Source organism: Nymphalis io, chromosome 20 (assembly GCF_905147045.1).
Source record: "Nymphalis io chromosome 20, ilAglIoxx1.1, whole genome shotgun sequence".
Lineage (NCBI taxonomy): Eukaryota > Metazoa > Arthropoda > Insecta > Lepidoptera > Nymphalidae > Nymphalis > Nymphalis io.
In genome coordinates this window covers 10,000,001-10,015,071 of record NC_065907.1, presented here as the reverse complement: position 1 = coordinate 10,015,071, position 15,071 = coordinate 10,000,001, and the positions used below count along the sequence as shown (strand labels likewise).

At 30.7% G+C, this 15,071-nt stretch overlaps 2 protein-coding genes across 12 annotated transcripts in view; one reads left to right on the top strand and one right to left on the bottom strand.

The window, feature by feature from the left end:
• Positions 1–4,944, bottom strand: LOC126776326 (uncharacterized). Its single transcript, XM_050498778.1, has 2 exons — positions 4,461–4,944; positions 1–3,371 (listed from the first exon to the last, which is right to left on the bottom strand). The coding sequence occupies exons 1-2, from the start codon at positions 4,692–4,694 to the stop codon at positions 1,458–1,460; spliced, it is 2,148 nt and encodes a 715-aa protein (XP_050354735.1). The 5' UTR covers positions 4,695–4,944; the 3' UTR covers positions 1–1,457.
• A 607-nt stretch (positions 4,945–5,551) lies between these two features.
• LOC126776325 (phosphatidylinositol-binding clathrin assembly protein LAP) overlaps positions 5,552–15,071 on the top strand; it is a 40,648-nt gene continuing 31,128 nt past the window's right edge. For all 11 annotated transcript variants that reach the window (XM_050498771.1, XM_050498768.1, XM_050498776.1 and 8 more), the window contains exon 1: positions 5,552–5,798. In XM_050498771.1, coding sequence (XP_050354728.1) covers positions 5,648–5,798 — 151 coding nt within the window. In that variant the 5' untranslated portion in view covers positions 5,552–5,647. The remainder of the gene's footprint in view (positions 5,799–15,071) is intronic.

The window sequence follows — 15,071 nt, the reverse complement described above, 5'->3', positions numbered from 1 at the left end:
AAAATTTAAGCAATACTTCCTACTTAGATTCGTTTTTGAAAATATAAAAAAATATTAATTAAAGCTTTTAAATCAACATAACAGAACATATTTCCATAAAATAAAACGACGACATAACATTAAGATACAATGGCAAAATAATTTGCACGTATGGTTTATTATTATTTATCTGTGACGTAATATTAACGCATTGCGGTTTTTTGTTTCATTATGATTACAATAAACATGTTACACGTTTTAATTAATCTCATCTAATATAACGAAGAGGTACAAAATTAAAAGATAAAATAATAAATTAACATTTCTTTTGTTTAGAATTTATTTGCATATTTTAAATATTTTAAAACATTAAAAAACTGTTTCAAATTTTCAGCTTTCGCTTCAGATATTAATTGTTAGCATTAAAATAGCTCACCCTCAATAAAAAATGTCTAAAATGTGTAGTCGATTTATTGTTAGCGATATTTACCATTAACAATACATTTAGAACATACGCTAAATTCTTGTATTCCACAAAAGTAAGAAAGTAACGGCCACAATTGTCCCATTAGTGGATACAGGGCTTTTCTCTTTGTGCGAATAAACAAATTTCTCAACATACTACAAGATTTTCCACATTTTTTTTCGATCAAATGATGACCAGTAAAAATAAGTTATATGAAACTGAAACTACTTTTCAGTTTCATATAAGATTTTTCATTAAAGGTTATATTGCATAACCTATCAATTTGAATTAAACAAAGGGTAAAATAGCCTTGGCGCTGTCAATTATCTTGCGGGGAATAACCATCAAATTCTGAAAGAACTCACGCTACGCGTTCGTCTTTATTTTTTATACGACGTAAACTTCTCAATTACTATATTTTACAAAACTAATTTAAATTTGTGGCACGTCCATATATTAGATATATATGACATCTATATATAATCATAATGAAAATGTCGTTTGACAGTTTCCTTTTGTTACAAATGACTGTAGGTTTATTGGAATGATAATTATTTTAGTTTCCGAATTATAAAAACTTTTATAAGTTTTGCTTAACCTGTATCATATTATAGCCGAGCCGAGATGGCCCAGTGGTAAGAACATGTGAATCTTAACCGATGATCGTGGGTTTAAGCCCGGGCAAGCACCACTGAATTTTCATGTGCTTAATTTGTGATTATAATTCATCTCGTGCTTGACGGTAAAGGAAATCATCGTGAGGAAACCTGCATGTGTCAAATTTCATTGAAATTCAGCCACATGTGTATTCGACCAACCCGCATTGGAGCAGCGTGGTAGAATAAGTTTCAAAACCTTCTCCTCAAAAAGGGACGGAAGGCCTTAACCCAGCAGTGGGACATTCACAGGCTGTTACGGTTACAGTATTATATTACCTCAATACAAGCTTAAGTTAAAATTAATGTATTCTTAAAGAAAGTACCATCAAACTATTCTAATTTATAAACACACTTTATTTCTTTCGTTTTCTCGGTACTCTTTCCGATCTCATTTGATCTTCTTCATCCATCTTACTGTAATGAGATTGTATGTGGGTCAGTAACTTCTTCTCTCTACTGAAAAATTCACCGCACATATTACAAGTGTATTTACTTTGCTCCTTATCCTTTTCACTCTGATTCGAAATACTTGTAGACGTTGAGATTTGCGATTCTTGGATTATGTTATTTGTCGGCAACACATATGACGGCTGTAACAATGGATCGACATTGATGAAAGTAAAAAAGCCTGGATCCCTCGGTGGCGCGGTGTCTTCTAACGTTACTGAGAATGGCTGCTTATCAGATAAATCAGCTTTTTCTTCATGTTTTGTTTTCCTTTGTTTTTTCTTAGGTACTTCTTGTACTGCAGTTTGTGGTTTTGACGATATAAGTAATTTACTTGGGTTTCCAGTTTGTACAACAGTATATGACTGTTTCTTCATTGCTGGTGTGGTTAAAGTAGGCTCAGGCTCTATTTGAACGTCAGAACATGTGTTAGTTGGTAACGTTGTAAACATACCCACTGGATACGGCTGGTTTGACGATAAATCTGTAGTATTATCAGTAACTGAAGCTTTGCCCGCCGCTTTACATTTTCTTGAACTAATATTTTGACGATTATTCGCTTTATCATTAACTGACGCAACTGTTTCGACGAAATTTAGAGAACTTGCAGGTTTATCTTGAGGTTTTTCTTCGACTAGTGTAAAGGTGTTGTTTGGACCAGGTAGAAGTTTATATCGTGTATTAAGACTGGGTACAGCGGGAAATTGAACTATAGGATCTTGTGCGGTAGAACTTAAATTTGTTTTAACCGGAATTTCGGTTTGATTATTAGATACAGGATGTGGACTATCTTCAGTTGTGGTAGTGTCGTTTCGCTTAACTCTACTAGCGGGACCTATTTTGGGTTTGGGTTTTTTTATTACTAAAGGTTTATCATCATCATCATCATCGTCATCTAAATTGATATACTGACAATTTTCATTGTTTGACACAATAGGTTTTTTAACTTCTTTTGTATTTATGTATTTAACTGATGGAATTTTAGGTGGCTCAGGCTGAGTAAAGCTTTTAAGGCCAGCAGTTTTAACTAGGCCATTTTTTGCACATGCATGAGACATAACAACTTCCTTTTTCAGGAAATTCCTATTACATATTTTACACTGAAATAATACACCAACACCATTTACTTTAATCATACTAACGTGATCCATTATATTAAATGCTGGTTCTGGTGGGGAGTTTGCTGCATCCTCTAAACTAAATGTATTTGTTTGCTGTATATGCTTATCATCCACATTCATTTTATTAGATGCAGACTCAATAGGTGGATTACTTTTAACATTTTTAACTGTATTATCAACATTCGTTGCACGTTTTCCACTAAGTCTTGTAACTTTCGTTTCAATTTCGTCCACTGTAGTTTCAGCATTTGATCTCAAAGATTTTGTGATAGGTCCTTGGAGAGATTTTTTTATTTCTGATTTAACCATTTTTGTCAGAATATCTGTTTCTTTTTCTTTTTTTGAATCATTTAAGCTACTATCCTCCTCAATCGATGAAGTTTTTTTAGTTAATTTATTTATGAGTTGTACATCATCTTCACTAAGAGGCACCGGATTTAGAGGTATATCTTTGATACCCTCCATAGCTTTTTTAATTAATGCGTCACAGATGTCATCATTAGATATATTTGATTGATTAAGTTTCTCCTCCCAGAGCTCTCTATGTCTTGGTTTGTTAAAAATAGGTCCTTTTGCTCCAACTGCTTTTCGCAAACTTTTTTGTGTATTAATACACTTTTGTATAAATTCATATAACTCCTCAACCTTAGCTGAGCATCGAAAGCAAATCTTATGCGGTAAGTCATCATTTTCGGCAATCTGAAAAAGATTATTTTACTTATCAGCAACATAATATTTGTTTTAAAATTATCTTATCCTAATCAATCTCATCAAAATAGCACTTATAGTAGTTTTAATAATAAATTTATAGTAACAAACCGTAACCGTACCGTAACAGCCTGTGAATATCCCACTGCTGGGCTAAAGGCCTCCTCTCCTCTTTTTGAGGAGAAGGTTTAGAGCTTATTCCACCACGCTGCTCCAATGCGGGTTGGTAGAATTCACATGTGGCAGAACTTCAGTGAAATTAGACACATGCAGGTTTCCTCACAATGTTTTCCTTCACCGTAAAGCACAAGATGAATTATAATCACAAATTAAGGACATGAAAATTCAGTGGTGCTTGCCCGGGTTTGAACCCACGATCATCGGTTAAGATTCACGCGTTCTTACCACAGGGCCATCTCGGCTTTTATAGTAACAGTCATTAACATATATCACCGAAGCTCTATGTGTATACATAGTAATTTGATGTGCAATATAATCACTATATGGGATGGCACTAGCCCCTAAGACATGGGTCTTCCTAGTTTAGGGTGCCAGGATATCTTTGAATGTATGTACAAAGACTATTTCAAGAAATATTTTTATTATTAATAACTGTATAAGATTAGCTCAAAATTTTGAAGTTATTTACTTTTTATTAAAAGTGAACATTGTTTTTCTGTAAACCAATATCGTGGTATGGCACAGGAGAAATATCACTGTACTCTTGCTATATAGTATATATGAACAATTTGTGATCTATTTTGATCTTCTTTACTATTGATAAGGTAAATTGCTAATAATTAAATAATCTTATCTCTATGAATATCTTACTCCCACATTTTAAGGAGAGACAGTAACAATGTTCATACTATGATAACATTGACTCATGTTCATTCTTTACCACTTTTTGATACTTATTACAACTCTTTAATTAAAAAAATATAAATGACTTAACATAAGGAGTTCTGTATCTCTCCTATACTATCTCTCATAAAATTTTCGCCCTACCATATGATGTTTTTAACATAAAATGCAATATTTTCAAGCAAATCTTTAATTTTGTTTCAAGCCAAAACTTACCCCAAAAGGCATCACAGTTTCAATTTTCTTAGCAGTTACCTTATCAGCATCAAAAATATTGAGAAATGGTCCATCTTTTGTCTCACAAAGTCGGCAAACCTTTAATAAAATAGGTTGATTTACAGAACTTAAAGCTGCGGCTATGACCTCCGAATTTATCGAATCTGTTATGGAAGGTGTTTTAGCCGGAGTAACTTTTTTGGCATACTTTTTCGCACCTTTTTTCTTTGCCATTATAAAGTCTTATACAGCTGTATTCTGAAGAAATACACAAATCCACGATGTCTATTACTTTTACAAATCGGCCATATTGACTGCTTAACAGTTAACACAAAAAATATTGGAAGCCTTCACATTCACTATTAACATTAAAGAACCAGTATTTTATTTTAAGCAGCATTCATGTTGTTATGGTAATAATCTGATTATAAACGAAAGTAATCAAAAGCAAATCCCTAAATATTTTTTATAATTTCTGGATATTCTTAATCTATGGATTTAATAATATCAAATGTGACAGGTCATAGACAATATTTTAGAATTTAATCTTCGGTCACTAATATTTTTTTATTATTAGTCGATTGATAGTCGAACAATTTAATGTTAAATTAAAGACAGACCGGATATAAAATTATGTAAAATAATATGTTATTTTTTTATTTTCATTAGTATATTTTATAATATGAATATACATAGAAAATGTGTCTTATTAAACTTTGCTATTTTATTTTTAACTGCAACTTTATTTCATTAAAGAAATGAGTTATGTCTATTATTTTCGTTCTATTTAGTAAAAATATGACCTGTGTATCTCTATCGACAATTTCTTCGCCTAAATCAGTCAGAAAGACATTTCAATTATATTTAAATTGAATAATAAAAAGAAATATATCATCTTTTTTTAACTGAAACTTGAAAAAGGTCTATTTTGAATGTGTACTACAATTTCTTAAAGGAACCCTTTTTATTTGTAATATATTAAATAAATTTATTTAAAATGCTTGAAAATATTTTAGTAGTATTTCTTAGAACGTAGCAACACTTTCTAAATTTGAGTCAGCCATCTTGAAATTAGTATTGTGCCAGTCGGGGGGGCGGTGACATATTTTACCCGTCATCGTCCTACATAATTTTGTAAATTTGATAAAACACGAAAATAAGTGTTTAGGAGTGTATAAAATCAGTTTATGTCCGGACTGAACGTGAGGATGGCGGGTCAAACTATAAACGATAGGCTCCTTGCCGCTCGCCACAGTATCGCGGGGCAGGGTTTAGCAAAATCTGTATGTAAAGCCACAACCGAAGAAATGATTGCACCTAAAAAGAAACATTTAGATTGTAAGTATTTTATTTGATTAGTCAATAAAGATCTTATCAAATACGTCACGGATAATGTACATTTCTTTTTGCGATGTTCATGACATTGGCACAATCATTCTGGTCGATAAGCTTAACACCCGAATAGTACCGACGGTGTCAAATCTTTGAATCTTAAAGTATTGCTACTTTTACTAAATTATAAACTTTAAGGCGGCGTTTACTTCGAAGGCTTTTACATAATTTTGTCCCACGATGTTAATTCGGCCTGACACACATTCTCTATTATGTCATATTCAATAGACTGGAAGAACGGCTTAACAAGTCGGTGTCAAAATAAAAAAAAATGATTACCCACTTACAAGAATTTATGTAAGAATCTATTACATACATCCTACCATTAAATTCGCGTCTTTACAAATCGATATTTTTTTTCTTTAAACACTCTTGTTGATGTATAAAAAAATTAAATCTGTATTTTTGATATTTTTTTAACAACATGAATTAAAATATATAAATCTACCCCTCCTAATCCTCTATCTAATCCTCTAAAATTGAGGAAAATCGTAATTACCATAGTACAAGTTAAGTTCATTTTAGTAAATGGAAGTGTTTATGTATATTTATTAAAAATACTATAATGTATAAATAACTAAATCTAAAAAAACCTTTATGCATAGCTTATTAATGCCAAATACTTATTCAATTAAATTAAAATAAAGGATTATTATTTTCTAAAACAGTATAATATTTTATACATAAAATAAGACTATTATTGAAATGATAAGTAATTTTATTAGAAGTTATTTCAGTGTACTAGTAAGTCCTAAATAATGAGTCACAGTACAATGTAATAATTAATCTCTCTCATATTCCTTATTAATAGTAATTATATTATATATATAGTACGATAAATCCATTTTATATATTAACATATACTATTATTATATTAATGTATTAAATTTGATATTATGTATCAATATCACCTTCATATTTAATTGAATATAATTTCTTAACAAAATGCCTTTAAAATTCATTATTTATAACACTACTGTCTTATTATTTATACTGTAAAAGTTGTACTATAATAATTATATTTATTTGGCTTAAAGTAATGTGTCACTAATCAATACTTGTAAAAAAAAAAAACAATTGACTCGGTAATTTAGTATTACATATTTTCTAAATTAGAATTAGTAAAAATATTAATAAGAAAAATTGTTAAATCTACTGCCAAGGGCATAATGTACATACTGACAATAATTATGTATCTCAAACTGTATAGAAAACATATATATATATATATATATAATCATATATATATAGATTTATAATAAAAAATATGAAAAATTATAGCTTTATATATGCCCAGGCCCCTAGGCACTTTGACATTTAAGGCCCATCCATTCAGGTGCAGTCAGTGTTACATTACATTACTTTTGCTGGATCGGGCAATCCTAAGCCTTGTTGTTCTAGGTATAAATCCAGACCTTTGTATTATTTTTTACAGATAGTGTGTATAAATTATTATTATTAATAATAAAACAACATGGATTATAAATAAATATCCTCCAATTAGCCACTGACTGCTCAGATAATTTAAATTTATTTCTGATTAAAAACGCATTTATCAGTAAAACAAACAAACAATAGGGTGTTTTTAACCGTCAATTTAAGAGAAATATGTTTTCTGACTTGAAATTATTTGTTTATTATTCGTTTAACCTTTCACAAAGCAAATGTTCTCTATGACAAGATTGAACTTAATTAGATATTAAATTAAACGTTCATTTGGCATTCATGACATTTAAAAAAAAAAATATAACCAACATTGATGTGGTTAATGCGATATTTTTTTTAATATGCCTTTATTTACTATATATATAAAAAACGCCTTACTAATAATGAAATAAAATAAAATCATTGGTTAATACTTATTCAAGTGTTCTTACATCACTGGTACCTATTCTATTGCACACAATCTTTTAAGTAATTTGACAGGACTAAAAATATTGCTATCACTGTCTTATTCATAGGATTACAAAAGATAACATGTACAATAAAAGGATATCGGTCCCGTTGATTTCGAGATTTATTCGTTACGAAATTAAATTGTCAATTTTTTTTGTCCTAATCAATAATTGTCTTCTGATAATGCGACCTTGAGGATATCCAAAATAAAATCGAAAGTTTTTGTTTTCATTGTAACTGATAGCCATGTGTTTTGACCACCATATCTGGCTTGGGAACATATGCTAGTTATTAATTGTGATTGCAGTGAAATACGATAAACGGGCGGACAGCGCCGCTTCCTGTGTTATCGTTCTGTTTATGATATTGTCAATTGCTATAGGGTTACCAGTTTAAAAATATAGTTTTAAAAATTATTCCAATTTTGAAAATAAACTTCGAGAAAAGTATTAGAAAACATTTTGTAATACAATTACATTATATTACAATTGTTTTATTTTTAATTTCTTCTTTCGGTTATTTTTAAAGTTGTTATTTAATAATTTTATGATGCATTTATCTATGTCTATATTATTATTAAATATTAATAAAAAAATCTTAAAAAAATTACTCGAATTAAATAGAAAAATGGTACCGTAAAATTTTAGTAGTATAAAGTAGTATAAACGATAAACAAATTAACCGTCATGAACTCAACCGAACATATTACTGCGTTGAAAGCATTTTCATTTAGGTTATTACTTACAGACAACCGCCTGACGAAAATTAGATACAATTTATTTAATAGAAAACTCCTTTTCTCCTAATAAATCGCAGGAAGTAACGGTAATATAATAATGTACTACACAATATGGAGTTAAATATCTTTAACTTTTGAGTAGAACCATTTTTCATTAAATTATAGCTGAGCGAGCGAGCGGGCGAGCCTTTTTATAAACATTAACGTTGTAAAAGTTATTGGCCTTTCTTATAAACGTTGATTCGCGGGTGATTAGTTAAATAATGCTGTCTTCTTCTTTCGATTGTCAAATCAATAACGGCGGAAAGAGATAAATCAGTGTTAAACAAAACAGTAATTTCGTAAAATTATAATTGATCATTGATTTGGTAAGACGTGAAAAAACGCGATTTTCGTTTAAAAATGAAAAAAAAAACCAGTGGATTTGTCATCATTCGTGTCTGCAGCGGTTGCTGTAATGTGTGAAAAGTTTATGAGTCAGTGTAATTATATATGAACGTTAGGGACAATACAATTTACGATCCCACGATCAGTAGTCGACAATAAAGCTAAATTTGCTAATGTTCATAACCATATGACCATTCACCATCATAACGTACAGAATTATCCTTAGACAAAGTTTTTAAGCAACAATTACGTGATGATATGTCTTATATATATGACTAAATACGTCATTATCAAATTCAACATATACTTTATTAGTTGTGTCACGGGCTTTTGAATTGACGATTCGATTTTATAGGATTACATTAAATGTCGGTTTCTGAAATGGTGATCAATCTTAAATTTTACTTTAATCTATACCTTACATGGTCGATGACAGCCGATGTTGCCTAATTTTAGCTTTAAATATTTAGTCAGGTTAGTAAAATTTGTCTGGCAAGGATTTCAAAAACTGAAGTTTCGTATAGCTAAGTGTAATTACATTTCAAGATATCTCATTTCCCTCTTAAATCGTTCAATGCATTGACAAAAGAAATTCAAATCAAGAAATGGAAATCAATCGCGTTTCAATCGTAATTTTTATGAAAATGGATCTTCTTTAAGCGCAATGGGACTGACATTTCAATTGGAGTACAATTTTTGTATGTTAGGTGAAACGATCTTGACGCTGAAAGGTTTCACTTCTGTGAAATGTAATGATTCATCATAAATATCTGACTCCAGCTCACTGTTCTGTATTATGGGGAGTTATGTATTGAATGATAATATACATTTGTATACGGCATACTATTTATGCTTAACACATACACTGTAACATCCTCAAATGATTGAAATTGTGGGTCAGTATCTTAGCTGATATTCCATTATCATAAACAAACTTTTAGCTATATTGCTGAAGACTTCACATTTAATTTTTCCGAGTTTATCGATGTTTCAGCATTTATTATGATATTTTTTAAAATTTATAAAGATCTCTTTTAAGACGGTTTCGTTGCTTATTTCGCCACGCTCTGCTATTGGTTGGTATTTAGATGTGGCAAAATTTCATTGGATACATACTAGTTTCGTCAAGATGTCCTTCACAGCCGAACACAAGATGAATTATCAACCAAATATGAATTAGTGAAGATGTTCTAAAGACTGGATCATGTCGTTTATAACTTAAACTTAAAAATATATAAGTAAAAGCAATTGTAAACTTAGCGACATGCATACGAATAAATCACATGGAACCCTCTTTCGTTGGGGGAGCTCAAAAATCAATAAAATGGTCTCGACTACTAGGCAGACAATAATTTTTTTTTCTACATTCAGTCGTTTATTCTTAGGTGACTATAGTTAACTTATGTGAAATTATCATTTTTGCTTTGTAATGTACGCCTTGCTGTATTTACTGGTGGTAGGGCTTTGTGCAAGCTCGTCTGGGTAGGTACCACCCACTCATCAGATATTCTACCGCAAAACAGCAATACTTGATATTGTTGTGTTCCGGTTTGAAGGGTGAGTGAGCCAGTGTAATTACAGGCACAAGGGACATAAAATCTTAGTTCCCAAGGTTGGTGGCGCATTGGATATGTAAGCGATGGTTGACATTTCTTACAATGCCAATGTCTAAGAGCGTTGGTGACCACTTACCATCAGGTGGCCCATATGCTCGTCCACCTTCCTATTCTATAAAAAAAAAAAAAATAAAAATTTGCTTGATATATATGCTTATTTTTGAAGAATTACCAATATTCTCCGTCCTCTATTTGCCTCTCAAATTAAGTTTAAGGCTTGTTTTAGCAGAGGAGACTAAACAGCACAGGGACAAAAATCAGAATTAAACTTCTGACTTACCTCTATACAGTATACATTAACCTAATACAATTGCGATATTAATCATAGTGCTTTTGACGCTGCAAATAATTATGTATATACAGTATATGCTATAACATATTTATTGAGTCGAGATGACCCTGCGGTTAAATACATGGATCTTAATTGGAGAGTTAGACAGTAGAACATGCATTGTCTATCACTTAATGCTCTTTTATTAATATATTCAACAAACGATTCGTTTTGTTTACGAAGAATTGACTACGAGGTGTAATTGAGCAGTTACAATTGACTCGCTACTTATAGATCAGAAGTTGTAATAACAGATAGAAGTGTTTCATTAATTTATATTTTTGCTAATATTATAAGTACCTCTGTCTATTACGCTTTCACGGCTTAACTTTTGAAACGATTTTGATGAAATTTGCTATGAAGCAATCTCGAACCACAAGGAAAGACAGATGTTTATTTTTTTTTACCTAATACCTGCCCACCTCCCCCAAACACGCAAAAGAAAATACAGGCACAAGGGATATAACATCTCATCGCATTGGCGATGTAAGCGATGGTTAACATCTCTTACAATGCAAATTTCTAGGGGCGTTGGTGACCACTTACCATCAGATGGCCCATTTGCTCGTCCGCCTACCTATTATATGTATATAGAATAATATAATTATATATAAATAATATAATTAGTCGATCGGTAGACAATTGAATTTTTATTTGTAACAGTCAGTAAATTGATGTATTATTGGGTCAAGTGCGAATGGACAATGATCATTTTGTTAGCTGACCTCACGCGCTTGATGGCTTTATGACCTTCGTTTTACGCCGAGTTTTCAATTAAAATCTCTGCCGTACACCTGGGTGGGTATTATTTATGTACGTTTGTTACCCGACTACGGTGGAGCAAAAAATAGGAGGGTTATGACTTGCAGTGTATATATTTGTATGTATGTCGTATCTTTTCTCAAAAAGCTTCTAAACTACTTAGTTATATTTAGACAAATATTTTACCGAATTTGGTAGTAAATTAATAATTTTAATTTACATATTCCATAAATATAATAATAGTACATAATTTGTATAAAAATAATATTTTTTATTTGCAAAAATAGAAACATAACATTGATGTAATCTGAAATGTAATTTTCTTTGCCATTTTAATTAAATTGTTTAATAACAATTAATCTGCGCTTACGTTTACTTGAAACGGATTGTATTTACGGCTTTGCCCTATACATGTTGTTTAAGAGATATTGAATTAAACAAAACTGCGTCTTCTTCTTTCGAACGTCGGATCAATGAAGATAGAAATAGAAATATCAGCATTTAAGTAAATAAACGCTAAGCAAAACTTATTAGAAAATTATTTCGACCAGCGCTTTTTTCGCCTTAACCCCCAATTTGGTATTCCACAACATTAATCACTCTTTCAAACGTTAAATTCAAGAAAGAGAGAGAGATATTTTAATTTCTTCTTCTACAACTATGATTTCGGAAGAACCCAATGCGATTATGTAATCTCATAAAAACAAATGATATACACACAATGTTATTTTTCTCAATTCGTTCACATAACTTTTAAATAAACCTATTTTTTTTTCGACAACCTGGAGCAATTTTTACTAATAAACTTACACTTTTTCGCAATCGAATCAAAACATAGTCGTTGCAGTTTAAGGTTCAGCTGTGATAAGGTCGAAGTTTGGCTCGAAATAGAATCAAGAACGTATCGTAATCATTATTAATTTGTAGAATTCGACCTCTAATTGAGGATATGCAGAGTGCATGTTGGCATTTTTTATTAAATTAATCTTACTCCTATATCTAACTATTCACTCGCTATACTATCATAAGCAAATATCGATATATAATATATTCTGGCGTTCATTTATACGGTCAAGTTCATACAAATTAATACTTAAGTTATCGGTCGCAAATCCGGTTGTGATATTTTTCTTTAACCAATGTCAGTATAATATTCAAATATATATTATATAATAATCGAAACGATTAATCGTACAATCGTTATATGCAAATATTGATGACGTAAGAGTTTTTAAATATGTAATTAATTGCGAGATATTATTTTAAAAATAAACATTATACAGCAAAGAAAAATAAAATATTATTTAAAAAATTTACGAGCTTGTAATAAAATCAATAAAATGAATAAGTGATTTCTTACCTCAGCTACTAAAGAGAATCCAGTAACTCGATTCAATAGCTGATTAGTTCGCAGAGGTTCAGTCAAAGTCAAAAATCTTTGTTCAATATAAAAGCGCTACACTTGCTTATTGATTGTCAAAAATCTACCACCAGTTCGTAAATAAATACATCAGACTTAACGGGATTGCTTTTATCTTAAATTTTACATTTATAGGTTTTATACGATAATATAATTATATATTTTAAATGGTCTGGAGGCGATCGTTTCGTTCCCGAAGCGTGCAATCATTTATAAAGTCTTTGATTTTGTAAGATAGTTCGGCAAACGAATGTTCGAACGATTCTTATGAATTTCACATTTGTACGTTTTCTGGTATCGTTGTTGAAGCGCATACATTGTCTCATAAAATAGTTACTAACCCTGTGTAATCGGGTGATATTAGTCTTATTGTTAGTCGAGACTCACAGACACCCTTCTATACTTCAGAGATATTATCACTCGCTTCCGAAAGTCACCGTCGCTGAACCCGCTATTTATTTAAATGCAAATTAATTATTTATAAATATTTGCACTAATGCATAGTAAACCTATCTATTTTTGATTTAAGTTTTTAATTAAATAAAGAGTAAAAGCGATGTGTTAAAACGCACTCTGAAACGTGTCACCGGGTCAATTTATTGAGGAATTAAGGCCAACGTTACTCGTATGTAATATAATTAAGACTTTTGTAATTGTAATAAACTAAATTTAAATATTTCGCTTCTAAAAACACTTTTCGAACTTTTGTCATTTTTGAATTTCCAATGTAGAATTAATTTAATATTATTTTTGTACTATATTTTTCATTTATTCGTCATCGTTTATCCTGCATTTTCCAATCCACATGGCACAGTTGTTATATGTACTTAATAATCGTTATATACCGATTGAAGCCATATTTTAATCATTCTAAAAGTCAATTAAGAATAATTCAGTGCCGTGGTGCCTTTGAAGCACGTATTTGTAATATTTCTTTCAGTAAATAATAAAACATGGCTTTAATATTTTATACGAAAAAACCGAATGTTTATATTATTTTCTTATATATATACAACCTTATATTCTACCAACCAGCATTGGAGCAGCGTGGTGGAATAAGCTCCAAACCTTCTCCTCAAAAAGAGGAGAGGAGGCCTTTAGCCCAGCAGTGGGACATTCACAGGCTGTTACGGTATATATATACACTTAACTACAAAAACCGCGATGCCACGATGAAAGGGGAAAATATGAAAAATGAAGAACACCGAGATTAAATGAGGGCCGAAATAAGTTTTGTTTTGTTTTACTTCCAACCGAGAGGTGTGTCAAGAGGTTCTAAGTTAGTTTTTCAGACAAATTCATGTATGTAAAAAAAAAACAAACGATAATCGACTATTTATATAATTGTAAGTTATCGCCCTCATTTCCTGATTTTGTTCCTAAAAATATGTTTAACATAAATTGCGACTATTGTAATATTCTAATACCTGCCTGCCTGGCCTGCAAATACAGATTTCTCCCGTGAAAAAATATGTTTTCTTCTATATGCTAACATTTATCTAATGCCCTTTCCATTACGCAACATTTCACACGGGCTTAAGCCGCAAAGTTACGTAGTTTTAAACTCAAGTGGGATACAGGCTATTCAAAATTTTCGAAATATGGAAAACCAGGCGATAACAGATATATCCTGCACTAAAATTGGCACCATATACCATATATATCATGCATAGTAACATAAAACGTATGTAGGTAGTTTAAATTTCATAATCTAGGATTTTTTTTATGAATCGCGATACAACTTTTTTTATGAATATTAAGTTACAACGATCTCTACGTATATCTTGCGAAAAGATTTGTTATGTTATCAAAGTCGTTTATATTTTTCTATCACGAAAGCAGATTGTTTATCGGCTATATTTATGTAATAATAATTTATAAAATCCAAAACGAATTTTTTAATCTTCTGTTATAAATATATGACAGCATGGATCAACGTTTACGTCAGAACCTCTATAACTTTCGTGACAACTGTCACGCAATGTTTAAACTACAACGCATATTTACTATTTCAAGTTTTCACGTGTTTTATTTACTGAATTAACTTACGTGTTAAATTAATTCAAAA

Bases quoted from the DNA above. Each gene is read 5' to 3' on its own strand.
- LOC126776326 (XM_050498778.1), bottom strand. From the start codon at position 4,694: ATGGCAAAGAAAAAAGGTGCGAAAAAGTATGCCAAAAAAGTTACTCCG. The intron at 3,372-4,460 runs GTAAGTTTTGGC...AATCTTTTTCAG, and splicing joins AAACTGTGATGCCTTTTGGG to ATTGCCGAAAATGATGACTT.